Below are 26248 nucleotides of genomic sequence, written 5' to 3' on the forward strand. Positions count from 1 at the left end.
AAAAGCCTTCTGTTGAGACAGCAAATCCTTAAGAATTCTGTGGTCACAAACTTTGATAATAAAAAATTGTAATCTCATGAAAAATGGATCTTTTTTATTTCAGAGAAAAAAAATCAACAGGATCAAGTCAGCTGTGTTAAAAGTTTCAAACAAGAGACAGGCTCCTGAAGTATTCTTCACTTTCTGTAAATATCACCTAGGAGCCTGTATCTAAAAGGTTAAATGTTTGCAGGCTATTATTATCCTTTGCCTTAAAGATCAGAGACAAAATTGCTATTTTTGCTTTACATTCTCTTGATGAGGATAATGATAAACATCTGTCACTTTGCTGCTTAGCCAGCTAAGAATCCTATTGCAATCTGTAATTTAAACAGTGAAGGGGAAAAACAAAGGAAAAAATACATGGACAAACTGTACTTTATAGAGACAGCAAAGAAGAGAAAGAGAATAGAAGTTAAATGCAGGAGAACTGGGAAAGTGGCATTTTCAATCTGCAGTCACTTGGGTAAAAACTGTGAATATATAATAGATGAATGATTTTCCATTTTTTGCTGTTTCACAGGGAAAATTAGAGCTGCTTTCTTTTCAGACATGGAGGTTAAGTAAAATTCTCAACCTTCATACTGTCACTTTTTAGCATAGGCAGTTTATTAAAAAATTATTAAGGTTTATAGGGTGGTGTGTGGTATAGAACTGAAAATAGGAATTTTTTCTTCCACAGTCCTGAGACTTTTGGGAAGCACTGCTAATTATTTTCAAGTCCAGAGATTACCTTGGTTTACAGTAATTAATCTGTAATTTAAAGCTATCTGAATTTCTGAAACTTGTTTTACAAACATCTATCTGTGTTTCCAAGTGGGAAGTTGGATCTTATTTTGTATCATGAGTAACTTCAGGAGTCACAGCCACTGCCATTTCACTTAAACTGAACTGACCAAGCCCCAGGTTCTAAGGAGTAAATGCAAAGGGGTCCCCCTCACAAAGCTTCAGGAGCAGCCCCTGTGTTTGGAGATAAACCTCGGAATCTCTGTGGCTCAGCAAGGATGGATTTCATGCCAGGAGAAGGCTCTTTGCTGACATGTTTGTGTATTTATCTCCCAGGGTCTTTCCCTAATGGGTGAGTTCCCAGTTTCAGCTGCTCAAGGAATCTGTAAAGCACTCATGGGGGTGCAATTTTTAACTAAATGTCAGATTGGGAACAGGGTTGTGCTGCCTGGGGTGTGACTGGGATATAACTTGTTCTAATTATTGGGTTATTCACTTGGTACAAGTAATTTCTGCTTCTTCATGTTAGGCTTCTGGGTACCAACTCACCAGGTTTAGATTTCTAGTTCATGCTAATAAGGCTTTGATGGTCATTTTCAGGGAGCATTTTATGTTTGTTTGGGTAAAGGACATTGCTCTTTGAACTTTCCAGGCTGCCATTTTATTCGTTTGGCATCATTAGAAGCCAGTTATATTTTTGCCAAAGGGCTACTATTCTTTTTTAAGGTTTTCTTATATTTATTCAAGGCAGACCAAAGCAGAGTACAAAGCTTCCCATCAACATTCCAGGTATTTTCCTAGGTAAGGTGTTTACATACAAAGAAGTTTTTTTCTCTCCAATGAAAAAGAGACCTCTAATACATAAACCAGCCTTGAGCACTGGGACCAATGATGCTTTTGTTGTTATCCTTCATAAATCCCTTGTAGGATGCTGTTCACAGCTACCAAGGTAGAGGCTGAACTGTGGAATTTGTCATAATTGAGGCAGCCTTAAAGAAGAAGGATGGGTTTTACCTATAGGAAGGAAAATTCAAAAGCCAGATTTATGGTGCTTCCTTTCTTGCTGGCTGGATCTGTATGGTAAAAGATTTGATCAGAAGCATTTTACAAGTGATCTGAGATAATTTCTGGGGGTTTTCTTTACTGCCATGTGTCTTTGAAAACTTTACGTAACATTACAGATTTGTGTGGAAATATTTAATGTATTTTGTGAAAAAAGGGCTTGCATTTCACATTAGCCTCCAAAAGTCCAGATTTCATGACTTTCAAGGCTAATATTAAACGTGCCAGGACTTCATATTTTAACCTTCAGGCATCCTTTGTATGAGTTACGTTGCTGGATTACTCCAGTGCAAGTCTTTTTTTTTTTTCCCCAAAATTTTTCCAGTTTATTGCAGCTTGAGCGACCTGACTTTTCTTTTCCTTCTCTGCAGACTGAAAATGATGAGAATGGCCAAGCAGACAATTTTTCAATGGATCCCCAGCTGGAGAGGCAGGTGGAGACAATTCGAAATCTGGTGGACTCCTACATGTCCATTATCAACAAATGCATCCGAGATTTGATACCCAAAACAATCATGCACCTTATGATCAATAATGTGAGTAACACCCAGGGTTCCACATCCTTGGAACAAGTCTGTCAAATCTTTTCAGCTCATAGGAGGACTCTTCTTGAACATAGAAGCACCAAGAGCATGAACTGAAGAGAAGAACACACTCTGACCCCACTCTCGGACAAAATATTCACATAGCAGCCTGGAATTCTGCAGCCTTCTGAAAGGCTGGCACACTGCCTTCAGTGATTGCTTCAAATTGCTAAAGATTAAATTAATTTACATCTCAATCAGAATGTAAATTATTCAGGAAAGGTAAAACAAGGTTCTTTCCTTTTTTCCCTGTCTCATTTTTGGTGTATTAGGAAAAGGGGGTTGGGAGCTCCATCCAGAGCAGAGTTCTGCTTCCTTGATTTCCAAGCCCATTGTCACAGCTTCTTAAAGCAGTTCTTATTTTATTGGGGTTTCCTTATATTTTCAGGTTACTGTTTTCCAGGAATAAATCTAGAAGCCTTGCAGACTGTTGTTGAGACAAGCGGCTGTGGTTGGTTGATTTACTGTGTGTGCCTTTCTTAGATCTGCAGATTATTTGCTTAAGGAAATGGCTTTGAGATATCACTGGTTTTCCTCTGCACTGAGATCTCAGCCTTTGCATCCTCACAAAATGGACCAGAATGGAAACAGAATGGGCCTTGCTGGAAAACTGAGCTTCTTCCTGACTACCCAAGCTCCTGCCAGGGTAGAACTTTTTCTGTGAGGGCATCAGCCCAAGCTGGTTTAGAAATACAACATGCTATAAGGCAAATCTCTTCAGAAAGCAGCATTTTCTTGTGACTCCAAGCCACCTCTTGTCTGATGGATATCATTAATCCTGTGGAATTTGTGTCACATTTAAGTGTTGGAAGGTGGGAGAGGAAGTTTCAGTTGAAATTCCTGGTCCATAGAATGTGAACAGAATCTTTTCTATTATTCTGGTTTTTTATATTATTCTGAGAGCTATTCTGTTAACTGCTCTAGGTTTAGGGGAGCCAGGCTCCAAATAATGCTCTAGTTAAGGGTGAATTTTTGCAAAAGAACATGGGAACAGTGGAACTTCTTTTTTTTTGCCCCTAAAATCAGCCATGCTTTTGACTTTAGAGGATGAGCATGTTCTCTCTGCTTATTCCAGATCACAACCAGCAGTTTGCTCCTTTGACACAACAGCTCCAGTGCCTTTTTTAATGGCTGGGCTTTACCTCTCCTTGCACACGCTGCAAAGCTCAGTGAGCAGTTCCTTTTGAAAATTTACATTCAATTTTCTGCTGCTCAGCTCCTCATATGGAATAGCTTAAGGGTCTCTGAAGTGTGTGCTTCCTTCAGAAGCAGAATACTTGAAGAGTTTGTGCTTTCAATCTCATCAAATATTGGTAAAGTCTGCAGTGCTTCCATGCCACACTCAGTTTTGGTCTCTCCAGAGGATGTGGACAGGCTGGAGGGGTCCAGAGAAGAGCCACAAGGATGATAAAAGGACTGAGACACCTGGCATGTGAGGAGAGGCTGAGAAAAGTGGGTTTGTTCAGCCTGGAGAAGAGAAGGCTTAGGGGAGACCTTATCACAATGTCCCAGTACTTAAAAGACAGCTACAAAGAAGATGGAAACTCCCAATTTATAGAGTCCCATGGACAAGATGAGGAGGAGATTCTGATTGAACAAAAGAAGAAAATTTCTCACTCTGAGGACAATCAGACACTGGAATGGTCTCCCAGGGGAAGGGGTGGATTCTCCCACTTTGGAAAGGTTGAAGTCTCAGCTGAAGGGAGTGCTGAGACACCTCATACAAACAATAACATCAGAAGGGTTGGAGCAGGTGGTCCTTGAGGTCCCTTCCAACCTGACAGTCCATGATTAAGTAGGTTCCACGGTCCCTGAAGTCTTCAGAAGTCCAACCCATTCCTGAGGAGTTAAGTGAGAACCCTCTCTGCCTCCCTTTTAATGAGCATGTTCTGTATTTTCTGCTACCCCATCATGTTGCCTCCAAAACCCTGGCAGGAAATTGATCCCTAGGAGTTACAATTTTAGCCTCCCGAGTCCTCCTGGAGCTCCCTTTCCCCTTTGCAGGCCTGCAAATGAGCATTTCTAATTCAAGGAAAGTATCAGATTCAAACTCAGTGCACAGAAAAGAATTTCATGCTGTTCCTAAGCATATTTTGAGGTCTAAGCCCGGATTGTTGTGTGTTCCAACAGCACATCTTATCCTTTCCTTAGCCTGGATGTTGATGAGCTGAAAAGAAAAAGCATTTACTGCACAGAACTGCCCTGAGTTTCCATTGGCAATTCAAACATGCCCAGACAAACCCCACATTTCAGAATTTGTCTTTCCTGATGCCTGGACATCCCAGATCCTACAGGAGGGGTGGTCCTGTGGACATGGTGTGCTCAGTGAGCGGTGCTGATGTTCATCTCAGCTGAGGGGAAAAATGTCAAAATACTTGCAAATCCCAGCCCTAAGGTTAAGGAATGGCCTGTGCTTGCATTTGGGGCAGTGATGTGTGGTGTGGTCTGGCTGCTGGGAAATGGGACTGCAGACCCATCCTGCCCCTCTGCAGGCTCTGCCATTGGTGTTTCAGGTGGGTGCTGTGATCCCAGCTGATATCTGAGAAGGAAAAATGCTTTAAACCTCTCCTGGGAGTCTTTCTGTTTCCTAGAAAGGATCAAAGGTGTCACTTTCCCTCCCTTTTCCAAGCCAGGGAAGGGCTATTCTGGAAGAGCTTCCTCTGTCTGGTACAGGGCATCTGTGGCAGAAGGCAGGAGAGTGATTCCAGAATGTCCTTAATGCCGGAGTTTTCCTTTCCAGAAGAGTTCAGGGAGTTCTTGAGTCTCCTGCTAGTGGCAGACAGGGACCTCTCATGGTAATTGTCACAGGCTGATTTTTTTTCAAACAGATATTTGTGGTTTAACAATGCTTTTACAATCAGCTCTGGCCTTAATCTAATTTTAGGATTTCTTCTTTTTTTTTTTTTTTTTTTCTTTCTTTTTTTTGAAGTGATGCCATTAAAATGCTCATTTCATCAAGTAGAATGTGATGCTGTTTAACTGTGATATCTGTTTTTAATGTGGAGTTTTTGGCAGTCAGGAGGAAAGTAGTGTACTCTGGCTCTTGATCAGTACCATCTACTGGAAAACAGCATGAGTCTAACGGAAAAATTTTCCAGGCTTTGCTAAGAATTTGTGCATCCCCTCTCATAAGTGAATGGGAAATGGCAGGCAAACCCAGGCAGTATGGTTTTATTGCCCTCTAAGGTCTGTCCCAGCCTTCTTCTCACTGCTGCTTGACCATAAGGGGTTCCATGTCCATGCAGTTTCACTGCGTTCCATGCCCTTGTCTGAACACCAACTTTGTAATTTTCACACTTTCAATCAGTGTTGCTAAGCTGGAACAAATGGAGCTCAGGTTTATGTAAGCAGAATCTTGGGAATGTATTATTGGTACTATCTCCAGCTCCAAAAAGCTTTGTAGAGCAAAAAGCCAAATGAGAAATAGATGTGGACAGCAACAAAAAAGTCTCAAATGCAAGGGTTATTTTGGCCAGTCTTATTTAATCAGAATACCTCTAGGTTTTCATGTCTCCCAGTGTGGCCCAGGTTTCCATGACCAGGGCAGGCATAGCAGGAAATCAATATAATAAATTAGATTACTTGGAGACATCTACCTTGGGTTTGCATGTGTGTAGCTGGGATATTCAGAATATGACAAAGTCAGTGGGCATGAAAGAAACTGTCCACTGTTGGCTAAATTGTTGCTAAGAAAGAATAGTTGATAGAGATGCTGTCAAGCCTGAAAATTCCCATTTCCAGGGGAATTCAGTACCTGCCATTTATCTCTGAGCTCTTCAGAATTGGACCAAAGTGGCAGATGACCCTTGGGAGCTATTGGGAAGTGTGTTTGTAATGTTCTGTAAATTTAGCTGTTACCAATGCTAGCTTCAACCATTGCCCCTGGTTTTTAGCAGCTGCTAAAAGCTCCAATCCATCCTTTTCCAGCTGCTCTGTATGTGCCACCCCTTCCTAGTGCCACAGCCAGACCTCAGGCTGCTGAGCTCAGGCTCAGATTAGTCCCTGATCTGAGTTATCAAAAACTATGTAATCAGTAGGATTGATTTAATTAAAGTAGTAGTAGAAACAGATTAAATTTCAGTATGTAATTTAAATTGGGGTGGTTCAGCCTGGAGAAGAGGAGGCTCCCAGGTGAGCTCAGAGCAACCTTCCAATATCTGAAGGGGCTACAGGAAAGCTGGGGGAGGGCTTTGGGCACGGGGGGGTAGGGAGAGGACAAGAGAAATGGGTTAAAACTTGAAGTGGGAAGGTTCATATTGGACATTAGGAAGAAATTCTTTAATTTGAGGGTGGTGAGACCCTGGCACGGGTTGCCCAAGGAAGTTGTGGCTGCCCCATCCCTTGAAGTTTTTAAGGCCAGGTTGGATGGGGCTTGGAGCACCCTGGGCTGTGGGAGGTGTCCCTGACCATGCAGGGGGTTGGAACTGGATGAGTTTTAAGGTCCCTTCCAACCCAAACCATTCTATGATTCTAGTATTTTATGCTGTCTGTCTCCTGGTTCTGTGGGGCTCACACTGTATTGGTTCAGTTTTTATTGTATTTTCAACGGGTTTGGGGTTTTAATTGATTTGTTGGGTACTTTTTAATGATTATTTTATCTGATGAAATAGGTAAAAGAATTTATCAACGCAGAGCTCCTTGCTCACCTGTATTCTTCTGAGGACCAAAACACCCTGATGGAGGAGTCAGCTGAACAGGCCCAGAGGAGAGATGAAATGCTTCGTATGTACCAGGCACTGAAGGAAGCTCTGGCCATCATTGGGGACATCAGCACCAGCACTGTCTCAACCCCTGCACCCCCTCCTGTGGATGACTCTTGGCTTCAGCAGCCCCGCAGGTGAGGATGCTCTAAGACCCCCTAAGGATGCTCTGTGTTGCACTTAAATTTAGGACAGGGAGATGTTGGCAGCCTCAGCACCTCCCTCCCTCCCTGTTTTGTTGGGCAACTACTCCTCCAGGTCTTTAATGACACCTGTGAGGCAAACTGGAACAATTTTCCCCAAATATTCATGTCTGTCAACACCAGACAGAGTGTTGGTCTTGCAGAAAACCCGTCAGTGGATTTTTTAGCTGGCCTGATGCTTCAGAGAGCAGCCACTCTTGCCACCCCAATTGCACCCACGTGGCCTCTTCTCACAAGTCAAGAGACTTCAGCATGTCAGGCTCTGTGTCCCAGAAAAGCCACTTCAGGGAACATCACTAGGATGCTTAATATTAAAACCCATTAGATTTACCTCTTTGATCGTATTATTTCTGACTATAATAAGATGTCTTGTCTGTGGGATAGGTGTGAGACTTCAATATATGTGATGTTCTGACAGCAAAACCAAAAGCCAAGTGAAAAAATCAACATGAAAAAGGATTCAATTTCTGTTAAAATATGAAAAAATAATAAGACCCCTAAGCCCCATGTTTTAATGGATTTTTTAAACCTCTGATATTTCACTAGATCACCTCCTGCAAGTCCCTCATATCAGAAGAGACCTACACTGAACAATCCCCCAACCAGACCTTTATCTGGCAGAGGACCTGCTCCTGCAATCCCATCCCCAGGCCCTCAGTCTGGGGCTCCCCCAGTCCCATTCCGCCCAGGACCACTGCCTCCTTTTCCAAGTGGGGGGGAAGCCCTTGGAGGACCCCCCCAGGTTCCCTCTCGACCCACCCGAGCTCCTCCCAGCATCCCAAGGTAAGATGTGGAATTTCTCTGGTGCTGGGCATGGTTCTCTCCCTCTGGCATAACAGACAGGTCCTGCTCTGTGTCAGGAAGCCCAAGCGCTGGTGCTGAATAACTCAAATTGGGCATTCCCTCTAGAGACTCAAAGGCATTTTGAGGAATCAACTTGCTGAAAAGTTTTTTCATCGAAAAAAACCCCAAAATCCAGTCAATTTGAAGCATCAGGTTTTCCCCCATTAAGGTTGGGTTGTAGCTGTGCAGAGATTGACAGAGGGAGAGGGGAAGGAGCCCAGCTCCTCACTTCTGCCACTCTGGAGTCCTCACCAGAGGAATTAATTAATGCCTCCTCTGGGACAGAACAAGGACAATCCTCTGAGAACCAGTGGAAAAAACTGATAGGAGTCTGATTCTTATTCCACAAAGGCAAGGAGCTTCCAACCACTTGAAAAGAGTCCATGGTTGTCCAGCAGTGTAGATCAGAGGGTACAAAACAGTTAAGGAACAGGATTTTCATCACATCATTTCCTTCCCTTCCCAGGGCTTTGCATTTATCAGTACTTGTCAACATATATTTTACAAATTTTTGTAGCATTATCTCCTTTTTTATATGTTACATGAATAAAATATCTGTAATACATATTTCCACATTGACATTATATATGTGTTGATTCATATTTATATATGAATATGTCACAGCCTCTGATTGCAAGTGTTTTGGGAACTCCCCAAATTTGAGAGGCATGGGTGGATTAGGCAGTGGTGGAACAAAGGGGTTTCTCCATTTTTAATCAATTAACTGTTACATTGAAATTAGCCAGATTGCAAAAAGATGCCAGTTAAATAGAAGCAAAAAGAAAATGTGCACATTTAGTTTTAGAAATTGAGAAGAGAACCTTTGGAGAAAAGCTTTCTTTTAAATAGGTGAGATCTGCTGTAGTCGTCAGTAACTTAAATTTCAGGCTCAGTGTTTTTAATACAATTACCCTGCATAATATGAAGAATAAATAAATTGGGTAAATCAAAGAAATGAAGGGTTTTACTATTCCTACAATGAGTAGGATGCTGTTGCATCAGTGCCCAACCATGAAATTAACTCTTCCCTCTTAGTGGGTATCCCATAGCTTGCAGCAGGGCCAGGAGAATCCTAGAGTTGCCTCTTGGGAACTAAAGTTGGTGTTGGAAGGGAAGGAGTCCAAGCAGGGACCTCTCACTGGGACAGCCACTGGGCTCAGTGTTTCCCCTGTGCTGTCAGAGGAGAAAATTCCATGCAGGAATGAGGTCTGGTGTTGTGTCAGTTGTACTTGTGGAGAGAACCATTGCTCCCGGTGCTTCTCTGCCCTTGCCTTGCACACGAGCATGGCTGCTTTGTCCTGCTTGGCTCTCATCTTGCATGGAGATTGCTTTCCTGAGGTGCCTTGCCAAGTCTGATGAGAAACTTTTGGATGCTGAAGTGCTAGGTGGGATGGAAACCAGAAAGGAATTTTTGCAGCACGCAGAAGAGACTTTGGTAAGAAGCCCACAAACAACTCAATTTGTGACTGGCCCTGGTGGCATCCTGAGCAGTGGCTGATAAAGCAGGGCAGTGGTTTTAAAATGCTGGGGCTGGATGTATAATTGAATGTAGGACTGCCTGACATTTTTGTGGAAAAACTATCTGCAATACACATCTTCTGGACTGGATCCTAGATGGCTTTTTTTAGAGCTATGAAAGCCTCAGACATAAGGAAAAAAAAAAAAAAAAAAAAAAAAAAATTCAGCTGCCTAAGAATGAAGGAAGGGTTTGCTGGTTTGCTGAAACTTCAGGTTTCTGCTGCAGACTAAAGTCCAAGAAAGGAAATCCCAGGGAAGGGGCTGGAGGGGAAATCACCTGAGGGGGACGGTGTGGTGGCTCCTGCCCCCATTAAATGTTTCTTTGGAGCCCTGGAATTTCTGCTACGCTTGGTCTGGTTTTAATAACAGCCTTTGCAGGATCATAGGAAATGGGCTCAGAAAATGGGGCTGAGATATTAAAAGGGAAGGAAAAAAAAATAGTTTTGAGGTAGAGTTCTTGTGGAAATTTGAGCTTTGTCTGTGACTTACTTTTGAGCTGGGGCTCTGTACTCTGCTTTACCCCCATTTTCTGCAACGATTCCTTTAAGTGTCAGGATCTTTCATATCTAAGGAAATAGTTTAGCTTCCTGAGAAGAAAGTTGTAATTTTCAAGTTCATCTAGCTTTCCGAAGGAGCTTTTTGTTGCAGCCCCCATCACTCTCACATGGAGCTGAAAGTCCTGACATGCCAAAGAAATACAAGCTTGCTTTTTACTCCTGTTCTCCCCTAAGATAAGAACTTCATTTTCTAGGATAAGATTTGTCCTTTTCCATTGAGTGGCTGGGTATGTGCTTTGTTTGGAGAACTGGCTACCTTTTAGTGAGATACAAGCCCTGCCTTTAAAACCAATCTTTTTTCCCCCCTCTCAATTTTATTAGCATTTAATTGAAGGACCTGTAGAGAACTGGGGAGCTCTGGACATTTTCTCACTGCCCTTTGCTTACTGTACAGGGAAACGAAAATGCTTAGAGGAGCAGGAAATAATTTTCTTCCTTGCTTCACTCTGATTCTAAAGCTGGTTTGGGTTATGTGCTCTGAATATTTCTGTAAGGAAACAGAAACTATTTGCATGATACATGCCTCTCTTAATTAATCCCACTTGAGGTGGGTGGATCTCTCCCAGCAAAGCCTGTGAGTGAAGGCCCCTGGCTTTAAGGGCTTGATGCCAAAGCATATATGATTTGTGAAATATTCCCTGCTGCCAGAATTGAGTTTATTCCCTCTCTCTCTTAATAGGCTGCAGTAGTATTTTGAAAGAAAATGCAGCTGTGCACTCACTTTGGTAAGATGGTTTTAAGCAGGCACTTTAACTTACCATGATGTGTGTTTGCCTGACCTTAACCAGTTTTACTTCTACTATGGATGCTTTGATTTATGGCTTTTAAATGTCCTGAATGGGAGTCTCAGCTTTGCCATGAGGAAAACAATTGAATTGCAAATGTTTTTGTCCTGGCAGCAGAGCCCGTGGTGGTAGTGGGGGTGGGAGGATGCTCCCCTTTTCTCTCTGCTCTGCAATGCTACTGTGAATTTGGGAATGCTTTCCCAACCAAGCTCTGGAGATCATTACTCACTTGCCAGCAGGATCTGCGTGACCCTGTGTGATGTGGGACACTGGGACCTGGTTGAACAGGGGTCTGGAAGGGCTGGATTTGTCCCCTCAAGCAGGTGGTGGCTCTTGAACATGGGTGTTGGGCATGCTGGTGCTCAGTCCTTGGGGGCTGAGGATGTTCTTTGTGTGTGATGCAAGCAGTGAGGAGAGAATTCATCTCATGGTGTTCATAAAGTCCCATCTTCTCCTGGAGAACTCTTTCAGCTGTCTCCCCACACTTTTCTTCAACCCACACACAGTCAGCATGGAAGGAGGTGATTGCTGCTGTTCTGTTACATTATTGAGGCGAATTACATGACCTGGTGTGTATTGTAAACCATCCTTATGTATTTCTAGCAACCCAGCACAGAAAAGTCCTTAACCTTGACAGTAATTACAGCTGGGAAATTCTAGACAAAGCCAGAAGAGCTGCAGAAAGGATGTTTGCTGGTCTGCAGCCTCTCTAGTTGGCTCTTTGACTTCCAAATATCAACTTTTAAGTAAGTTTTCTGGGATAGATTTTTACAGATTAGAGTTCTTTGGAAAGATTTAATGTAATGTTTAACCCTGTGCAATGAATGATAAGGCAATCCCTTGGAAAAATTATATGTGATCCTCTGATTCAACTCTGTCAGGCAGATAGAGCCAAAAGGGTTATCCTGCCTTAGTCTGGGGATCTCCTCTCATCTGAAAGTTTGACCTTGAAGTCTAAAAATCTTACTACTATATTTTTTAAGGGAATATAAATAATAATCAAATACCCATCACATCAGACTCTTCTGGCAGGGTGAGAAAGTACAGACCTAAAAGCATTTGTGTGCTGAGCTGGATGAGCTCAGTCTGAACACCTAAGTAGAACAGCACAGCTCTGCCCAGCAATAGCATCCATTTGTCCTCTTTGAATGGATTTGCAGTGAAGGTTTTAATCAAGAAGTTTAATCAACAATTAGGACTCTTTCATGCAAGAAAAGAGACAGTAGTGTTGCATGAAGGGATTTCAAAATCTGGCCAAATTTCAGGGGAAAAAGAAAGCCAAATAATAAGTGATTTAATTCTTTGTTTCATGTCTGTGATCAAAAGAATCTACAGCTTACATGGGTCCTGCAAAGCCAGGCTCCATCACAGGAGGTGATGGCTGCTTTTCTCTAGTCAGGATGTTTCCAACTCTGCCTGTCCAAGGATCCCAAAATCACAAGACTTACAGGAATATTCTTTCTGTGATTTCTACCCTGGGGCAGACACCCTTGTGTAATTTGTTACCAGTCTAATTTACATCTCTTTTGCTGCTGGCTGCTTCAAGCAGGAGCTCCATTTATTTTCCCTTATCTCTTAGAAGGGAGCTCTGCTTTTTGCATTCCTCTGCTGGCTCTTTCATCACTATTTTGGTTTTGCTTTTTTCTGCCCTTCCCTCACTGTCCCTTTCTTGACCATCCTGTTTGCTTCCTCTTTCACCTCCCTTCACTTGATTTCCTGCCCAGGACATTTGGCTCCCTCCCCCATGTATTCTTTCTTCCTCACTATCTTGTCTTGGTTTCTTTCCTACTTAGCCCTTCCCTGGCACCTTTGGAAGGCTGCCTCCTGCTCCTTGCATTTTTGTCTTCTTAAAGATTTTCAGGCACTTTTCAATCCATAAAATGCAATTCTTGGCATTAGTGCCAGCCTGGGGTCATCTTGCTGCTTCAGTCCTGGTCAGGAGCAGTGAAAGCAGCAGCATTCTGAAGGAGGAGAAATACTGAAGGGACTGGCCAGAAAGCAGGTCACAGTAAGCTTTAAAAAAACATGTGAAAACCATCACATGACAGCAACTCATGTGGTTTCCTTATAATTTTGCAATATTTATAATAAATTTAGAGCAGTATGTTTTGCATAGAACTGATTCTTCAGCTGCCTCAACTGTAATGCCAGGAGAGATACAGAAGGGTCTCCACTTCTGCTCCAGGAGCTTCAGTGATTGCTGTCCCTAAGAGGATTGCTTTCTTCTGGACTAGAGAAGATTTTGTTCCCTGCTTTCCTTCACACACCTCTCCTGAAGATCAAGTAAAGCAAAGTCCCTGGGATGTCAGACACTGCAGCACAGGTACTGACACCAGCATCTCCTTTCATACTGCCCACTATGTGGCAGTCAGTGGGCTAGGAATTTTCTGATGGGCAATACACTGCCTCAGTTGAACAAATGTATTTGAAAAGTCACTTCAGCTCACTTCTACGTGGGCTCTAAGTTTGATCTTTGTTGGATCCCAGGTAGTTCTGATTGTCCTTGGTGTTATTCTTGAGCTTCTTGCGCCTGCCTCGTTCAAGTTGGTTTTAAACAAGGTGAATATGGAGAGGATCTGGTTTATTGGGACTGCTGCAAATTATTTTCAAAGTGCAGCGAAGTGGATCAGTCTGGGAAACAGCTTGCCGTTGCTCTTTGTGTAATGGGGAGTAATCACTAGGAGTAATTACTCTTAGTCCTGTGTGATGGGGAAGGCTGCGTAAAAATGACACACGAGAGAGGAAGACAGAAAAAGAGGGAACCTGAAATGTTGAAAGAAGTGATTCTGGGATAAAGATAGTTTTGTGAGCACAGTTGAGGTCTCTGCTTTGGGAGTGTCAGCTGGTGAGCTAATGAATAATTTATTCTGTTAGGTATTCTCAGCAAAAGCTTTTTTGTTCTGGTTTGGTTTGCTTCCTCAGGCTTTTCTCTCTCAAGATACTCTTAGTGGAAGGAAGTGGGGTTTATTTTTAGCATCTCTCAACTTGAAAAAGCAAAGTAGAGTCAAACAATAACAAATGTTGTTTGCTAGAAATACAACCTGAAGATGGGCTTTGTCCCCAGTAATTATTTCATCCGACAGCACAGGAGTTTAATAACAAGGTGCTGAGCAGGAAATTTCTTGCCTTGTCTGAAAGAATGGGCAGAACAGCAGTGCCTTTCCAGTCTGTCTTATACTAGAAGAGAAAAAATGTGACTGTAAATAGAATCAGAGAATTATAGAATTGCTCAGGCTGGAAAAGACTTTCAAGTTCATTGAGTCAAACCTTGTCCTAGCCCTATTCCTTGATTTCTGATGACCACCATAGAGAGAAAGCAGGGATGACTGCAGGATGACTCCTGAACCTGCAGGAATCTTGAAAGGCTCCTTGAAACTCTCCTGTCCCTTGCAAGCTGTATTAGAGCATTAGTGAGTGAGGGCACGCAGTGGCTACATGGAGAGCAGTGACACTGATAACCATGTTAGTTGTTGTTATGCACAGGAAGAGGTGCAAGACCAGCTGGAGGTGACATCCAGGATGTTTGGTCCTGTTCTTGCAGCAAGGTGAGTAAAGAGGGGAGAGAGAAAGAGGCAGAGGAAGGTCAAGGGTGAGTAGAGAGGAAGAACAGAACAGGCAGAAGTTCAAAGATATTCACATTGTTTCTGAACAGTACAGATAAACACAAGACTTGAGCTCCTGTGCAAAGAGGAGATGTTCCACCTGCTAAATTTGTGGCCCTTCTGTTGTCACTTTCTGCTGTGGACAGAGGAAAGGAGAACTCCATTCAGAACTCAGCACTCAGCACTCCTGACTCTCTCTTCTTCCATGGGCAGTTTTGATAATCCTGACCATCCTGACCTGGACCAGCCCATTTCCTTACTTGGCACGGTCCCTGCTGAGGGGCAAACAAGTCCATACAGTTTGTTAAGAATAATAATCTCTCTTGGTTGTTCCAGGGAATTAATTTTTGCTTATTCAAGCAGAATTTTCCATATGTCACATGAATTCCCTGAAGTGACTCACCTGAAAATGCAGCACACACATAAACATTCATACTTGTGTGTGTATGTGATAGATGTTAATTTATGATGATCATATATATCGTGTAGGTTAAGTTGCAAATAATAAATTAATCTAGTGAAGCATCACATTTTGGACCTCTTTGCCTCTGAAAGGAGTATCTGTATTAAGTTAAATCATGCACAGTAGATCCTCAGTAGCCCTAATGCTTTGGAACAGCATTAGCATTTGAATTAATGGAGATTTATATTGCTGCAGTGTAGTGGAAGGACACACAGTTCCATCGTGCTTGTTTCTGTCACTTAAAAGAAAATAGGCATCGGGTAGAACAGTATAATCTGACAACTTGAACTTGCTTACATTTAACACAAAATTTCTCCCATTGGTGGAACAGTGTGCAGCTGCCTCATGTGAGGTTCAGCTCCATGTGTGGCTGGGGAGGTCTCTGGCAGCACAGTTGCAGCACAGCCTCTGCACTTGTGGACTGGGACACCCCACAGTGTCACATTCCTACTGCTTCAGAGCTGCATGAATCCTTAAAAACTCTGCTGTGTGCCTCAGTGCTTCTGTTCCTGACTTCTCTCCTGAGAGAAATCCTGTGGGCATGCTAATTAGAGACATCTCATGTCTGACTGAAAATGCCATTTTTCAGTACAAAACCTAATCTGAGAAATTTTCACTCTCTCGGCCCATTACACTGGGCTAAGGGACCATCTCAGACAGATATTCCCCAACTGCTTTTTCTTTTCACCACCACTGAGTGCTGTTTCTCATTTCTTCCATAATCATCATCATCTGAGTACTGCTTTACTCCTCTTAATGTCATCATCCTTTTACTGCTTTATTCTGACCTGTGGCACTATTGTGCCTCTCCTCCTCTTGTTTTTCCCTCTTCCACTAAAAATCCTTTGTTCTGAGCTGATGTTCAAGAGACTCTGCAGTAGCCATGCAGCATCTGCTGGAGGCCAGACAGGGTTTGAAGTGTGCTTAAACTGCAGAGTAGCTACTCAGCCCTACAAACCATGTCTTGCCTCTACTCTGCAACCATGATTGCTCCAGTACTTTCATTTCTGGTTTGGATTTTCTTCCAAAAGTGGCTGAGAAGTAGCAAATAGTCATAGAATGGTTTGGGTTGGAAGGGACCTTAAAGCTCATCCAGTTCCAACCCCCTGCATGGGCAGGGACACCTCCCACAGCCCAGGGTGCTCAAGGATCCATCTGACTTTGGACACTGCCAGGGATGGGGCAGCCACAGCTTCCCTGGGAAACCTGTGCCAGGGTCTCAGCACCCTCAAATTAAAGAATTTCTTCCTAATGTCCAACCTCAATCTTCCCTCTTCCAGTTGGAAACCATTTCTCCTTGTCCTCTCCCTACCCCCCCGTGCCCAAAGCCCTCCCCCAGCTTTCTTGTAGCCCCTTCAGATATTGGAAGGTTGCTCTGAGCTCACCTGGGAGCCTCCTCTTCTTCAGGCTGAACAACCCCAACTTCTTCATCCTGGCTTCCTGTGGAAATGCTCCATATAAAAAGTTAGATAGTTGATATAAGAACTGAGCAAAGCAGAGGCTGAGCTGTGCAGGTTTGCCAGGATCTTGTGGGAACACAGAAAACGATCATAAAAAAACAACTAATCAAGGCATTATAACTATCCCAATACCAAGCTACATGATCTCTCAAAATAATCCCTCATGTGAGAAACTATATTCCTCATCTGAAGCAAGGCTTTCTTTTGTCCCTTTATTGTCTGCCTCACATGCAGATTTGTCTTGTCACCTAAACTAAAAGGTGCCTGCAGTCAAACTTAAAGCCACTCAGAGACTTTAAATATTTTCTTGCTAAATTCTGCCAAGACAACGTGATGGATCAGGGTGCTCTGAGAGGGCTGCATTATAGGGAAACCAAGTTCATGGCAAAGCGAGAGAATAATTTCAGCTCTATAAGGATGTCTTGGAAAATAGAGTTCTGTGCAGGCCATGGTGGTCACCAGTGAACAAGAATGGAAAATGTGAAGTGGAAATGAAAGGCTTTTCTTTGGAAGTGTGTTAGCTGTGCTCTGAGAGGAGCAGCCATCCTCCTCGAGAGGGGCCTCCCATGGTAATTCCAGCCATGCTTTACTGAAAGCAGATTTTGTGGGCTCTGTTAGGGAGCACTTTTTGCAAAAGGCAAATGGTTGAAGAGCTCCCATATGTTTCTGATCGAATTTGAAGTCTAGACTTTGCTTTATTTAGTTTCTTTTGCTCTGCATTTGTCTAGCTGTAGCTAAAGGAGTTCTTTTTAAACTGGAAAAATGGGGTGTGCTGCTTAGGTTAAAAATAAATGTAAAACTTTTCCTTTTTTTAAAAGTCTTTTTGTAGGGGGATAAGAGTTACCCTCCTTTCAAAACCCTACTGAGCTCTTCAAAGGAGGAGTCTCTGCAGCAACATCAGGGAGTTATTAAATACATACTTAGTCCACAATTTTCATTGGTAAATTCTTTATGTCTGCTTAATGTGTGCTAGTTAGAAGAACTGATCCTTTCTGCAGACTCGTTTACTCAGCCCTGGGGACCTATGATCCCCTGCCCCTTTAGCACTAACTTTTACAAACACTGTTTCATTTTCTTTTTTTTCTTTCTTTTCTTTTTCTCTCTTTCCTCTCTTTCCGCCCTTTCCTTTCTCCTCTCTTTCATCTTCTCTCTTTTCTCTCTTTTCTGGTTTCTTGTTTCTCTTTTTTTTCTTTTTTTCTTTTTTCTTTTCTCTCTTTTCTTTTTTCTTCTTTCTCTTTTCTCTTTTTTCTCTTATCTCTCTTCTCTTTTCTCCTTTTCCTCTTTTCTCTTTCTTTTCTCTTTTTTCTCTTCCTTCTTTTTTTCTTTTTTCTCTTTCCTCTTTTCTCTTTCCTCTTTTCTCTTTTATTGTTTCTCTTTTCCTCTTTCTCTTTTCCTCTTTCTCTGTCTCTTTTTTTCTTTTTCCTTTTCTTTTTCTTTTTCTTTTTCTTTTTCTTTTTCTTTTTCTTTTTCTTTTTCTTTTTCTTTTTCTTTTTCTTTTTCTTCTTTTTCTTTTTCTTTTTCTTTTTCTTTTTCTTTTTCTTTTTCTTTTTCTTTTTCTTTTTCTTTTTCTTTTTCTTTTTCTTTTTCTTTTTCTTTTTCTTTTTCTTTTTCTTTTTCTTTTTCTTTTTCTTTTTCTTTTTTTTTTCTTTTTAAGAAAACACCAAACCCCAAACCTACAACAGACTGAGCAGTCTGTCAGAGGGGCCATACAGCTGAACTCAGCCCCATAACCCAACTCTGCAGCTGGGAGGCAATAACCAAAGAGGAATTCCCGCAGCAGTGACATTTTCCTAAGGATCTTTCTGCCATCCAGGAATTGCCTTTCGGGCTCAGGACCGGCTCACCCAGGAGCTCACCCGGGGCTGTCAGAGCCTCTCCGATAACACAGAGAACAGGCGATCCACGCCGTCTGTCCTGCTATCATCTCCTGGCCTCAGACTAAACATCCAGTGGGGTTTGGTCCCAGCTCTCCTCCCGGGAATGGCAGACGGGATGGGGGGGGGGAGCTCCGGGCAGGCTCTGTCCCCGCTGCCGGGCACAGCCGGGCTGGAGCTCCCTCTGCTGCTCCGCAATTCCCAACCTCGGGAAGAGCCTCTGGAAGCTCCCGTTTGTGTAACCCTTGCTCAGAAAGCTGAGATCCCGGCAAGGCTTCTTCCTTGAAGGACACAGAGCTCCTGGAAGGTGTCCAGAGCAGAGCCACTGAAATGCTCAGAGGGCTGAGCACCTCCCTGGGAAGCCAGGCTGAGGGATTGGGGTTGTTCAGCCTGGAGAAGAGGAGGCTCCCAGGTGAGCTCAGAGCAACCTTCCAATATCTGAAGGGGCTACAAGAAAGCTGGGGGAGGGCTTTGGGCACTGGTGTGGAGCAATAGGACAAGGGGAAATGGTTTCCAACTGGAAGAGGGGAGATTGAGGTTGGACATTAGGAAGAAATGTTTAATTTGAGGGTGCTGAGACCCTGGCACAGGTTTCCCAGGGAAGCTGTGGCTGCCCCATCCCTGGCAGTGTCTCAGCCCAGGTTGGATGGGGCTTGGAGCACCCTGGGCTGTGGGAGATGTCCCTGCCCGTGCAGGGGGTTGGAACTGGATGAGTTTTAAGGTCCCTTCCAACCCAAACCATTCTTATGATTCTTGTTTTTCAGAGGTGCCCAGAGCAGAGAAGAAGCTGGGACTACATTTGCAAGGGGCATCAGGTTGAAGGTGTGGTTTTGGGTGCCCAGGATACTGCACCCTCCCATCCCAGGGGGCACTTGTGCTCCCAGCCATGGCTCCAGATGTAAAGGAGCAGGAGAGGCAAGAGGAGCTGCAGGTTGGCCTCTCCTTGTGACTTTGGGGATGAGATTCCTTGTAGGGGGAGGAAAAGATCCGAATCCCACTCCCAGAGTAAAAATTGTCATATAGCGACACGTCACCTAGACAGGGAAATTTAGTGAGAAGCAGCTTCTGGGCTTGTCCTGTCCCACACTGATGAGAGCTTTGGTTTGTGCCAATTCCTGTGTGCCCAGGAGCTGAGGAAGCTGAGGTGTCTTCCCTGTGCTCTGCCCGTGGCCTCTCTTCCTACCTGACTGGGACAGGGAACCAGGGACTGTCCAGGAGCCCCTCAGAGGTGAATGATCCTTTTGTGGGTCTTTTGCCAAGTGTAAAACTCAACATCTGCCAGGGGGCAGCTCCCACCCATGGTGTGTGGGGTACAGGAACTGGAAGGAAGCCCCTGGGAGGAAGGCAGCAGCATCAGAGGAGAGGGACAGAGGAGAATTACACCTGTGTGTATCTGCCAGGAGGGATTTGTGGTGGGGGAGCTTGTGCTGGGGTTCCCCTGTCTGGGCAGAGCTGCCCCAGGGAGAACAGGACTGGGGGGGCTTCGGCCTGGCTGTGAGCACCCTCAGCCAGGGTCCCCTTGGGGGTATTGGCTTCTCCTTGAAGTGGAGAAAGGTTCTGCTTGTCCTGGAGCAGAAAGGTTGGGATTTTCTGTTCAGGGCTGGGCTGGGCTTAAGTATAAATCCCTAATAATGGTCAGGGTGCAGTAGCTGCTCTGGTTCAAGGAGGAAATGGGGCTCAGAGCTGATTTTAGTTCAGGTTTGGTTTGACTGATTCCATCCTTCCACTGTGCCCTCCAGTTTCTGATCCTGCTGGGCTAAATCATTGACAAAATTACGTTATTTGAATCCAGTGTGCTGCATTCAACCTGGCATTAAAATGCATGCTTGGGTTTCTATCTTTTAAATTTGATATGAAGACAGCTGTATGTATTTTCCCTTGTTTGTAAATTGTATACACATGATCTGATGTTTTCAGTAAGCACTAAACAATGCAATGTGAGGCATTTCAACAAAGGAGTAATTTAATGCAACCCAACAGAAATGCAGAGCCTTAGAAGTGGTTCTTTATGCAACGACAAATTTTGGAAATGGGTCCAAAAGACCTACACTGGAGCAACACAAGAAACAATAGTTAACACAGTAACATTTTTTCTGCAACAAAAATACACCATGAAGAAATTATAGTTTGCCTATTTTTTTTAGCTTGTTGATTTACTTGAATGCTTTAGTTGGCATATTTTGTATTTGTTGCATGTTAGGGATTAAAATTCTCATTTCTTCTCCAAAAGAGAATACTTTTGGAGAAGCTTATAAGATGTACTTTGAGCCAAGCAAGACATTTTTTTTTGTCAAGTGTAAATTTGTCTCATTTATTATGTTCCAGTTCAAAGAAGATTAACACATTGTTACATTCTTTTCATCTTCTATTCAGCTTTAACAGAATGAGCCACATTTCCTTTATAATTTTCTTCAGAGGCAGGAGCTGTTTCTGCTTTCACAGGTGGAAGATGGCATTAGGGATGTACAAATGTTTGTGTGCAATTTTTTGTGTGTAGAGATGCACAATTTTTTTGGTCATTCATGGAGCCTGCCGAGGCTGGGTGGGAACTGAAGAGCCCTTGGCTTCCCACCTTGTTGAGATCCCAGGTTCCTGATTCTCTCACCCTTGGGGTGGTCTGGGCTGGGTGAAGGCATCCAGAGAGAGCTTCCTGATAAAGTGAGTGAGGAGCACAAATACTGCAGAAAAGCTGAAATATTTGCAGCAACAAAACCCTGCTGGAAGGTGGTGAATGGCTAAGGGAGGAGGAGGCTGCCAGGTGTACCCAAGCAGTGCTGGGTACCCTCTGAGCTGGCACAGGTTCTGGAGGTGACACAGGTATTGTCAGCTCAGATTCTGCCCAGGCTTTGCTCAGCTGGGGAGTATTTTAGCCCAAGATGCAGTGTTAACTTAATACTCTCTGTAACTGAGCTGATGGAGTTATCTCCACACAGCACTGATAGGAACCCTGGCAAAATGCAGCAATGAGGGACAAGCTGCCCACAACCCCTGCTCAGCTGAGATTGCAGGTGGGATGTGCTCAGGGCTTGTGCTGCTGAGGTCTCCGTCTGGCACTGGGGTCTCTGCTCAGATGCTGATGCAGCCCTGGTGGGATGCAGGGGGTTGCAGGACACAGGAGCCTGTGCTGAGTCAGCCCTTTGAAACAGAGGAATAAAAACCTCCAAGCCCTCTCAGGGAATCCGTGACTCCCTTAGGAGTTAGGAAAGTTGACAGTGGAAGACACTGGTGGTAAATTAGGGAATCCATAGCCCCAGGTAGCATTTCCATAACTACCCAGTGATAGAGAGCTTGACATTGGTGCCTCAAATTCAGACACGTTGGCGTGGCTCCAGCTGGACCAGAAGCTGCAGGGTTCTCTGCTTCTGCAAACAGCAGCTGAAATAGCTGCAAACTGCCTTCCCAGATCCTGCTGGGATGTGTCTGAGGGTCTGCTCCAGGCTGGGGCTGACCCATGAGAGAAAAGGGATAATGGTCCTGTCCTCCCTGGCACAAGAAAGCAACTGGGTTTGGAGAACACCCAGACAGAAGAGCTGCCCAGGGGCTCCAAGGCACAGCATGCAGGTGGCAAACCCTTCTCTGCTTTCCTTGCTGTGGGTGCTGGGGGCTGTGGTGCTGCACTGTAGGTGGGAATAAGATTGTGGTGTCTGGCTGCACGTGCATGCTCAGGTTCTGCCAGCAAGAGGTGCCAGGTCTGTGCTCAGTGTTTGTGCTCATTGTTTCTTCTCTCTTTCTCTCCAGTCGAAGACCACCCCCTTCACCTACTCGACCCACTGTAATTCGTCCACTAGATTCATCCCTCTTAGACTAAAAGAAGTTTCTGGCATGTCACTCACTGTTAACCCAGTCTGTGGAAGCAAATTGCTTGGTAACTGTTGCAATAACCAATGTATAGTCGCATGTATGGACATCCATGGGCAAGTAACCAATTTTACTGATGTTCTCTCTGTCCATTCTGCAGTTTATGAGGTCTTCAATGTTTTGGGAAGGTCTGTGCTCCCCTGACGTCTCCTTTTGCAATAGCTGGTGTCAGCTAACTTACTGACACACGTCTGCACCCAGCAGCTGTGTTCTGTACAGCAAGTGGGGGGCATGGCACTGTGTGGGGTTGTGCACGTGGGGATTTCCTCTGCTGCTTTTTTCCCCCTCTTATCTGAAGAGAATTTTGCTTTTATTTGTACCTTTCAGGTTTTCTATCATTTGGAATTACACAGGTAGTTTCTTTTTGATTGCCCAACCTGAGCAGAGAAAAGCCATGTGGTTTCTTACCAAGCTCTTCTGAAGGCCTCACCTTTCCCTGTCTCTCTTGCCAGAAGCTTGCTGCTTCTCCTACAATTTCTCCTTATCCCAAGTGTAGTTTGTAAGGAATGTTGTTAAACAAGGAGGGCTGTGGCTCAAGGTGTGGTTTTACTCTCTTTCCACATTGGTGCCTGTCCTGCAGAGTTGGTTGGGTGGTTGGTAAGGACCAAGCTGTGGTGTCCCAGCTTGCAGGGCTCTGCAGAGCTTGTCCAGGATGTGAAAGGGGGGTTTGAGGAGTCAATCCATGACACAGCAGAATGTACAAGTTTGCTTTGTCCTCTGCTGGTCCTTGCTGCCATTTGCACTCCCAGTGACCTCCTGGGAGGCCTTGGGGGTGTGGGTGCAAATCATCTTGTGAAAATGTTCTGTGGGTTGCTTTGGGTGGTTTTGTGAGACAGAAAAAGATACAACTATAGGAAGATGCATAGGAAGAGCTCTAAATGCTCCTCTGCCCACTGGGTAAACCATTTCTTTGTCCTAAACTTGCATCTGAACTCTCTCCAAGGGTTCTGTTTGGATTTGGGATATTTACTCATGAAGTTCCACTATGTCCCCTGTATAAAGATTTTTCTCTTTGCATCTGGAAGTCCCACACACCTCAGCTTAGGGTTGCTTTTTCCAAGCAGGTACTGAGGAGTTCTCAGCTGTGGATCCTAGAAATGGATTATTATAGATCCATGATATAGAAATGGATCTATTATTATAGATTTTTCTTGTAGAGGTCTTCCCTGCCTGTTTTTTTGCACATTATATATTAATGTATTATAAAACCCCTCTGTCTTAATTGTGCTACTTCACTTTAAACACTTAGGGTCAGTGTCACCCTTATAGCTCAAAACTTTCTAAGTTGACAGAATTAAACTAGACATGACTTTGGCTTTCTTTATTCATATGAGTTGCTATTATTACAATTATGGTTACAGATCCCTGGGCAAAACAATTGGTGGTTTCAAAGGCCCTCAGTATAATCAGTCTAATAAATTTCTTTATTGAGACTGCATGTAGGGCTCCAGTATGCTGCAGCACTATGGTTGGGAAGAATCCCATCAAAGAGCCACAAAAAATGGGGATTTTTGCCTATTAAGTTTTTCCAGACTGCTGATGAAGCAGCAGTTATGCTTCCACCAAAGCAAATCATGTTTCAGCTTGCATAAGACATGCTTGGGAAAGCCTCATGATTTGGATGTTGGCTTAACTTTAATTTCATGTCAGCCTCATACTTGTGGCACACACCTGGGGACTCCAGAAGCCAACAGCTGAGGCACAGGAATGATGGAGTTTATCAGAGCACCAAAAAACTGCTTCAGTGACTGCTGTTTGTTTGGAGCAACCCAAATCTCCAACACCAAGGGCACAGAATCAGCTCTCAAGGAATTAAAAGGTTGCAGACCCAGCTGCATTCATTTTGATTTTTACTACAAAGAAGAAAACCAAATTTTGATTGTTTTTCTTGTGTTCTATACAGTTTGCCACTCTGTAGCACTCTCTGCTGTAACAGGGAAGGCATCTATTAGGTGTATTTTTATCATTTTTGTCATTATCATTAGGTGTATTTTTATGAACAGCTTTAGTAGCCCATGCCAGCAAATCTGTGTGTAGTTTATCAGAACTGTTACTGCCTGCTGATGGAAAGTCAGGCGTAGTGCCTCAGACACAGAAAGTGACTTTAACCCCACATTTTGAGATTCATTCAGTGAGATTGCAAGGCCATGGTGTGACTTTATCCCCCTGCACCCCAAGCCTTGGCTGTCCAAGGTCCCCTTTGTTCAGTGGCGGCACCTGCAGAAGGTGACTGAGCCTGGTGTGGCTGCTTGGGAGACAAAGGGGTGATGCTGGTAACTCAGGAGCCTCAATTAGATGACATAGCTCTGGCCTAAAAACATATTTTTTTAATCCTCTGTGCATGAGACTCCTTAATTTACTTTTATTATTGTTTCTGTGAAGCACAAGGAAGCAGCATAATTCAGCACTGTCCTTAACTCCTTAATAATGCAGGGTGAGCCACACCTGAGCTCCAGCAGCCAAGAAGTGCAGGTTGCTCTCTCTTTCTTCATTTCCTTCTGGCAAAGCTCAGGGGATGGCCAGAAAGTGATGGATTTGCCTGTTCCTGATCTTACGTGGGGTGCATCTTTACCTGGGTGATGTATGTAGCCAAGTTTTAGGAGGGTGCTCATTGCATTTAGGCTACACCTTGGTCTCTGCCTGGGAAGATGTTCCTCCTCACCTCATCAAGGCTGAGCAGCAGCTGAAGAGCTGTGTTGGTAAGAACTCTTGGGCTTTAATCTCAAGGGCCCCCATGTTAGGATTAAAAAGATTGTATGTTCAATGAAAAGGATTATGTACATAGTTACTGTGTGTTTGTTTTACTGATGATCTTACTGCACTTTCTGAGTAAGCCTGGTAACATTAGATTATTTATTCTATTAAAGGAGATAACATCATAGGTTAGAGGTTAAAGCATAACATAGAAAATACTCTTATTGCAGACAGCCACACTATACATGTATGCAGCTTATTGAGATTACTGGCTGGTTCTGTCTTTTTGTCTTAAAATAGTCCAAACCTCCTGAACTGAAAACAGACCTGGTTGGCACCTGTGACACAAGGGTGGCATCCGACCTCTCAGGGTCCATGGAACCTCCTCCCAGAGTCCAGCAGAGCAGCTCTCTTGTGTAAATGGATGTTACTCTGCCTGTCTTTCCTCTTGCTTTGTCTGCAGGCGAGCTGACACCGATGCCTCCTCCAGCCCAGACAGTCCTCCACTCTTGCTTGATGTATGATTTGTCCCATCTTGCCAGCTGTTTGCTTTACTGCCTGTCTCTTTACTTTTCCAGGATGGTGTAACCATGACTTCTTTTTTGTAAGACTTCTTTATTTCTTTCCGGGGGTTTTTTTTGTTTGTTTTTTTGTTTTTTGGTTTGGTTTGGTTTGGTTTTTTTTTTGCTCTGTTTGCTAATGCCCTACTTCACATGAACCAAAACATCTGCCTTTGGTTTCATAATCTGTAAATGGTTCCTGGTGTCCACCTTTGAGCACAGCAAGTCAATTACTGAGCATCACATACACCTACTGTAAAAATGTTATGCTGCATTTCTGAACCTGAAATAAACCTTAACTCTTGATGGGCTTTTTATTCTTACTTTCTGGGTGTGCATGAGTGGTCTCCTCTCTCTGGAACCATCCTCTCAGCATGCCACACTCTGCCTCTTTTGGGACTGCAACAAGGATTTATCAGAGATGTTGCACTGAGGTCACAGGAGATGTCATTAAAAGGGTGAAGTGGGAGAAATAACCCAGGGGAAGCATTCAGCCTGCTGCCCTGCTGGGGGCATGGAGGCTGCAGAGATGTTTTGCTGGGAAAAGGATTAATGGTTTTGTGTTCATTGCACTGCTGGGAGAGAGCACTTTTGGAGAGATTGCACTTTTGGAGAGATTCAGAGCTGAGCAGAAGGCCAGACTGAGTCCTCCAGAGCAGGAGGAGCTGGAGCAAAGCTGTTGTACATCCGTGTGTGTTTCATCGGGAAGGGATTTCCTCC

General features: G+C 43.9%; 1 protein-coding gene across 1 annotated transcript in view; it reads left to right on the top strand.

Annotated features, from left to right (window-relative positions):
* DNM3 (dynamin 3) overlaps window positions 1–25834 on the top strand; it is a 141775-nt gene extending 115941 nt beyond the window's left edge. Inside the window, exons 18-21 of the mRNA XM_071751467.1 lie at window positions 2199–2363; window positions 7022–7248; window positions 7861–8097; window positions 22155–25834. Coding sequence (XP_071607568.1) covers window positions 2199–2363; window positions 7022–7248; window positions 7861–8097; window positions 22155–22224 — 699 coding nt within the window. The 3' untranslated portion in view covers window positions 22225–25834. The remainder of the gene's footprint in view (window positions 1–2198; window positions 2364–7021; window positions 7249–7860; window positions 8098–22154) is intronic.
* The last annotated feature ends 414 nt before the right edge of the window (window positions 25835–26248 follow it).

This window comes from Heliangelus exortis, chromosome 8, assembly GCF_036169615.1.
Source record: "Heliangelus exortis chromosome 8, bHelExo1.hap1, whole genome shotgun sequence".
Lineage (NCBI taxonomy): Eukaryota > Metazoa > Chordata > Aves > Apodiformes > Trochilidae > Heliangelus > Heliangelus exortis.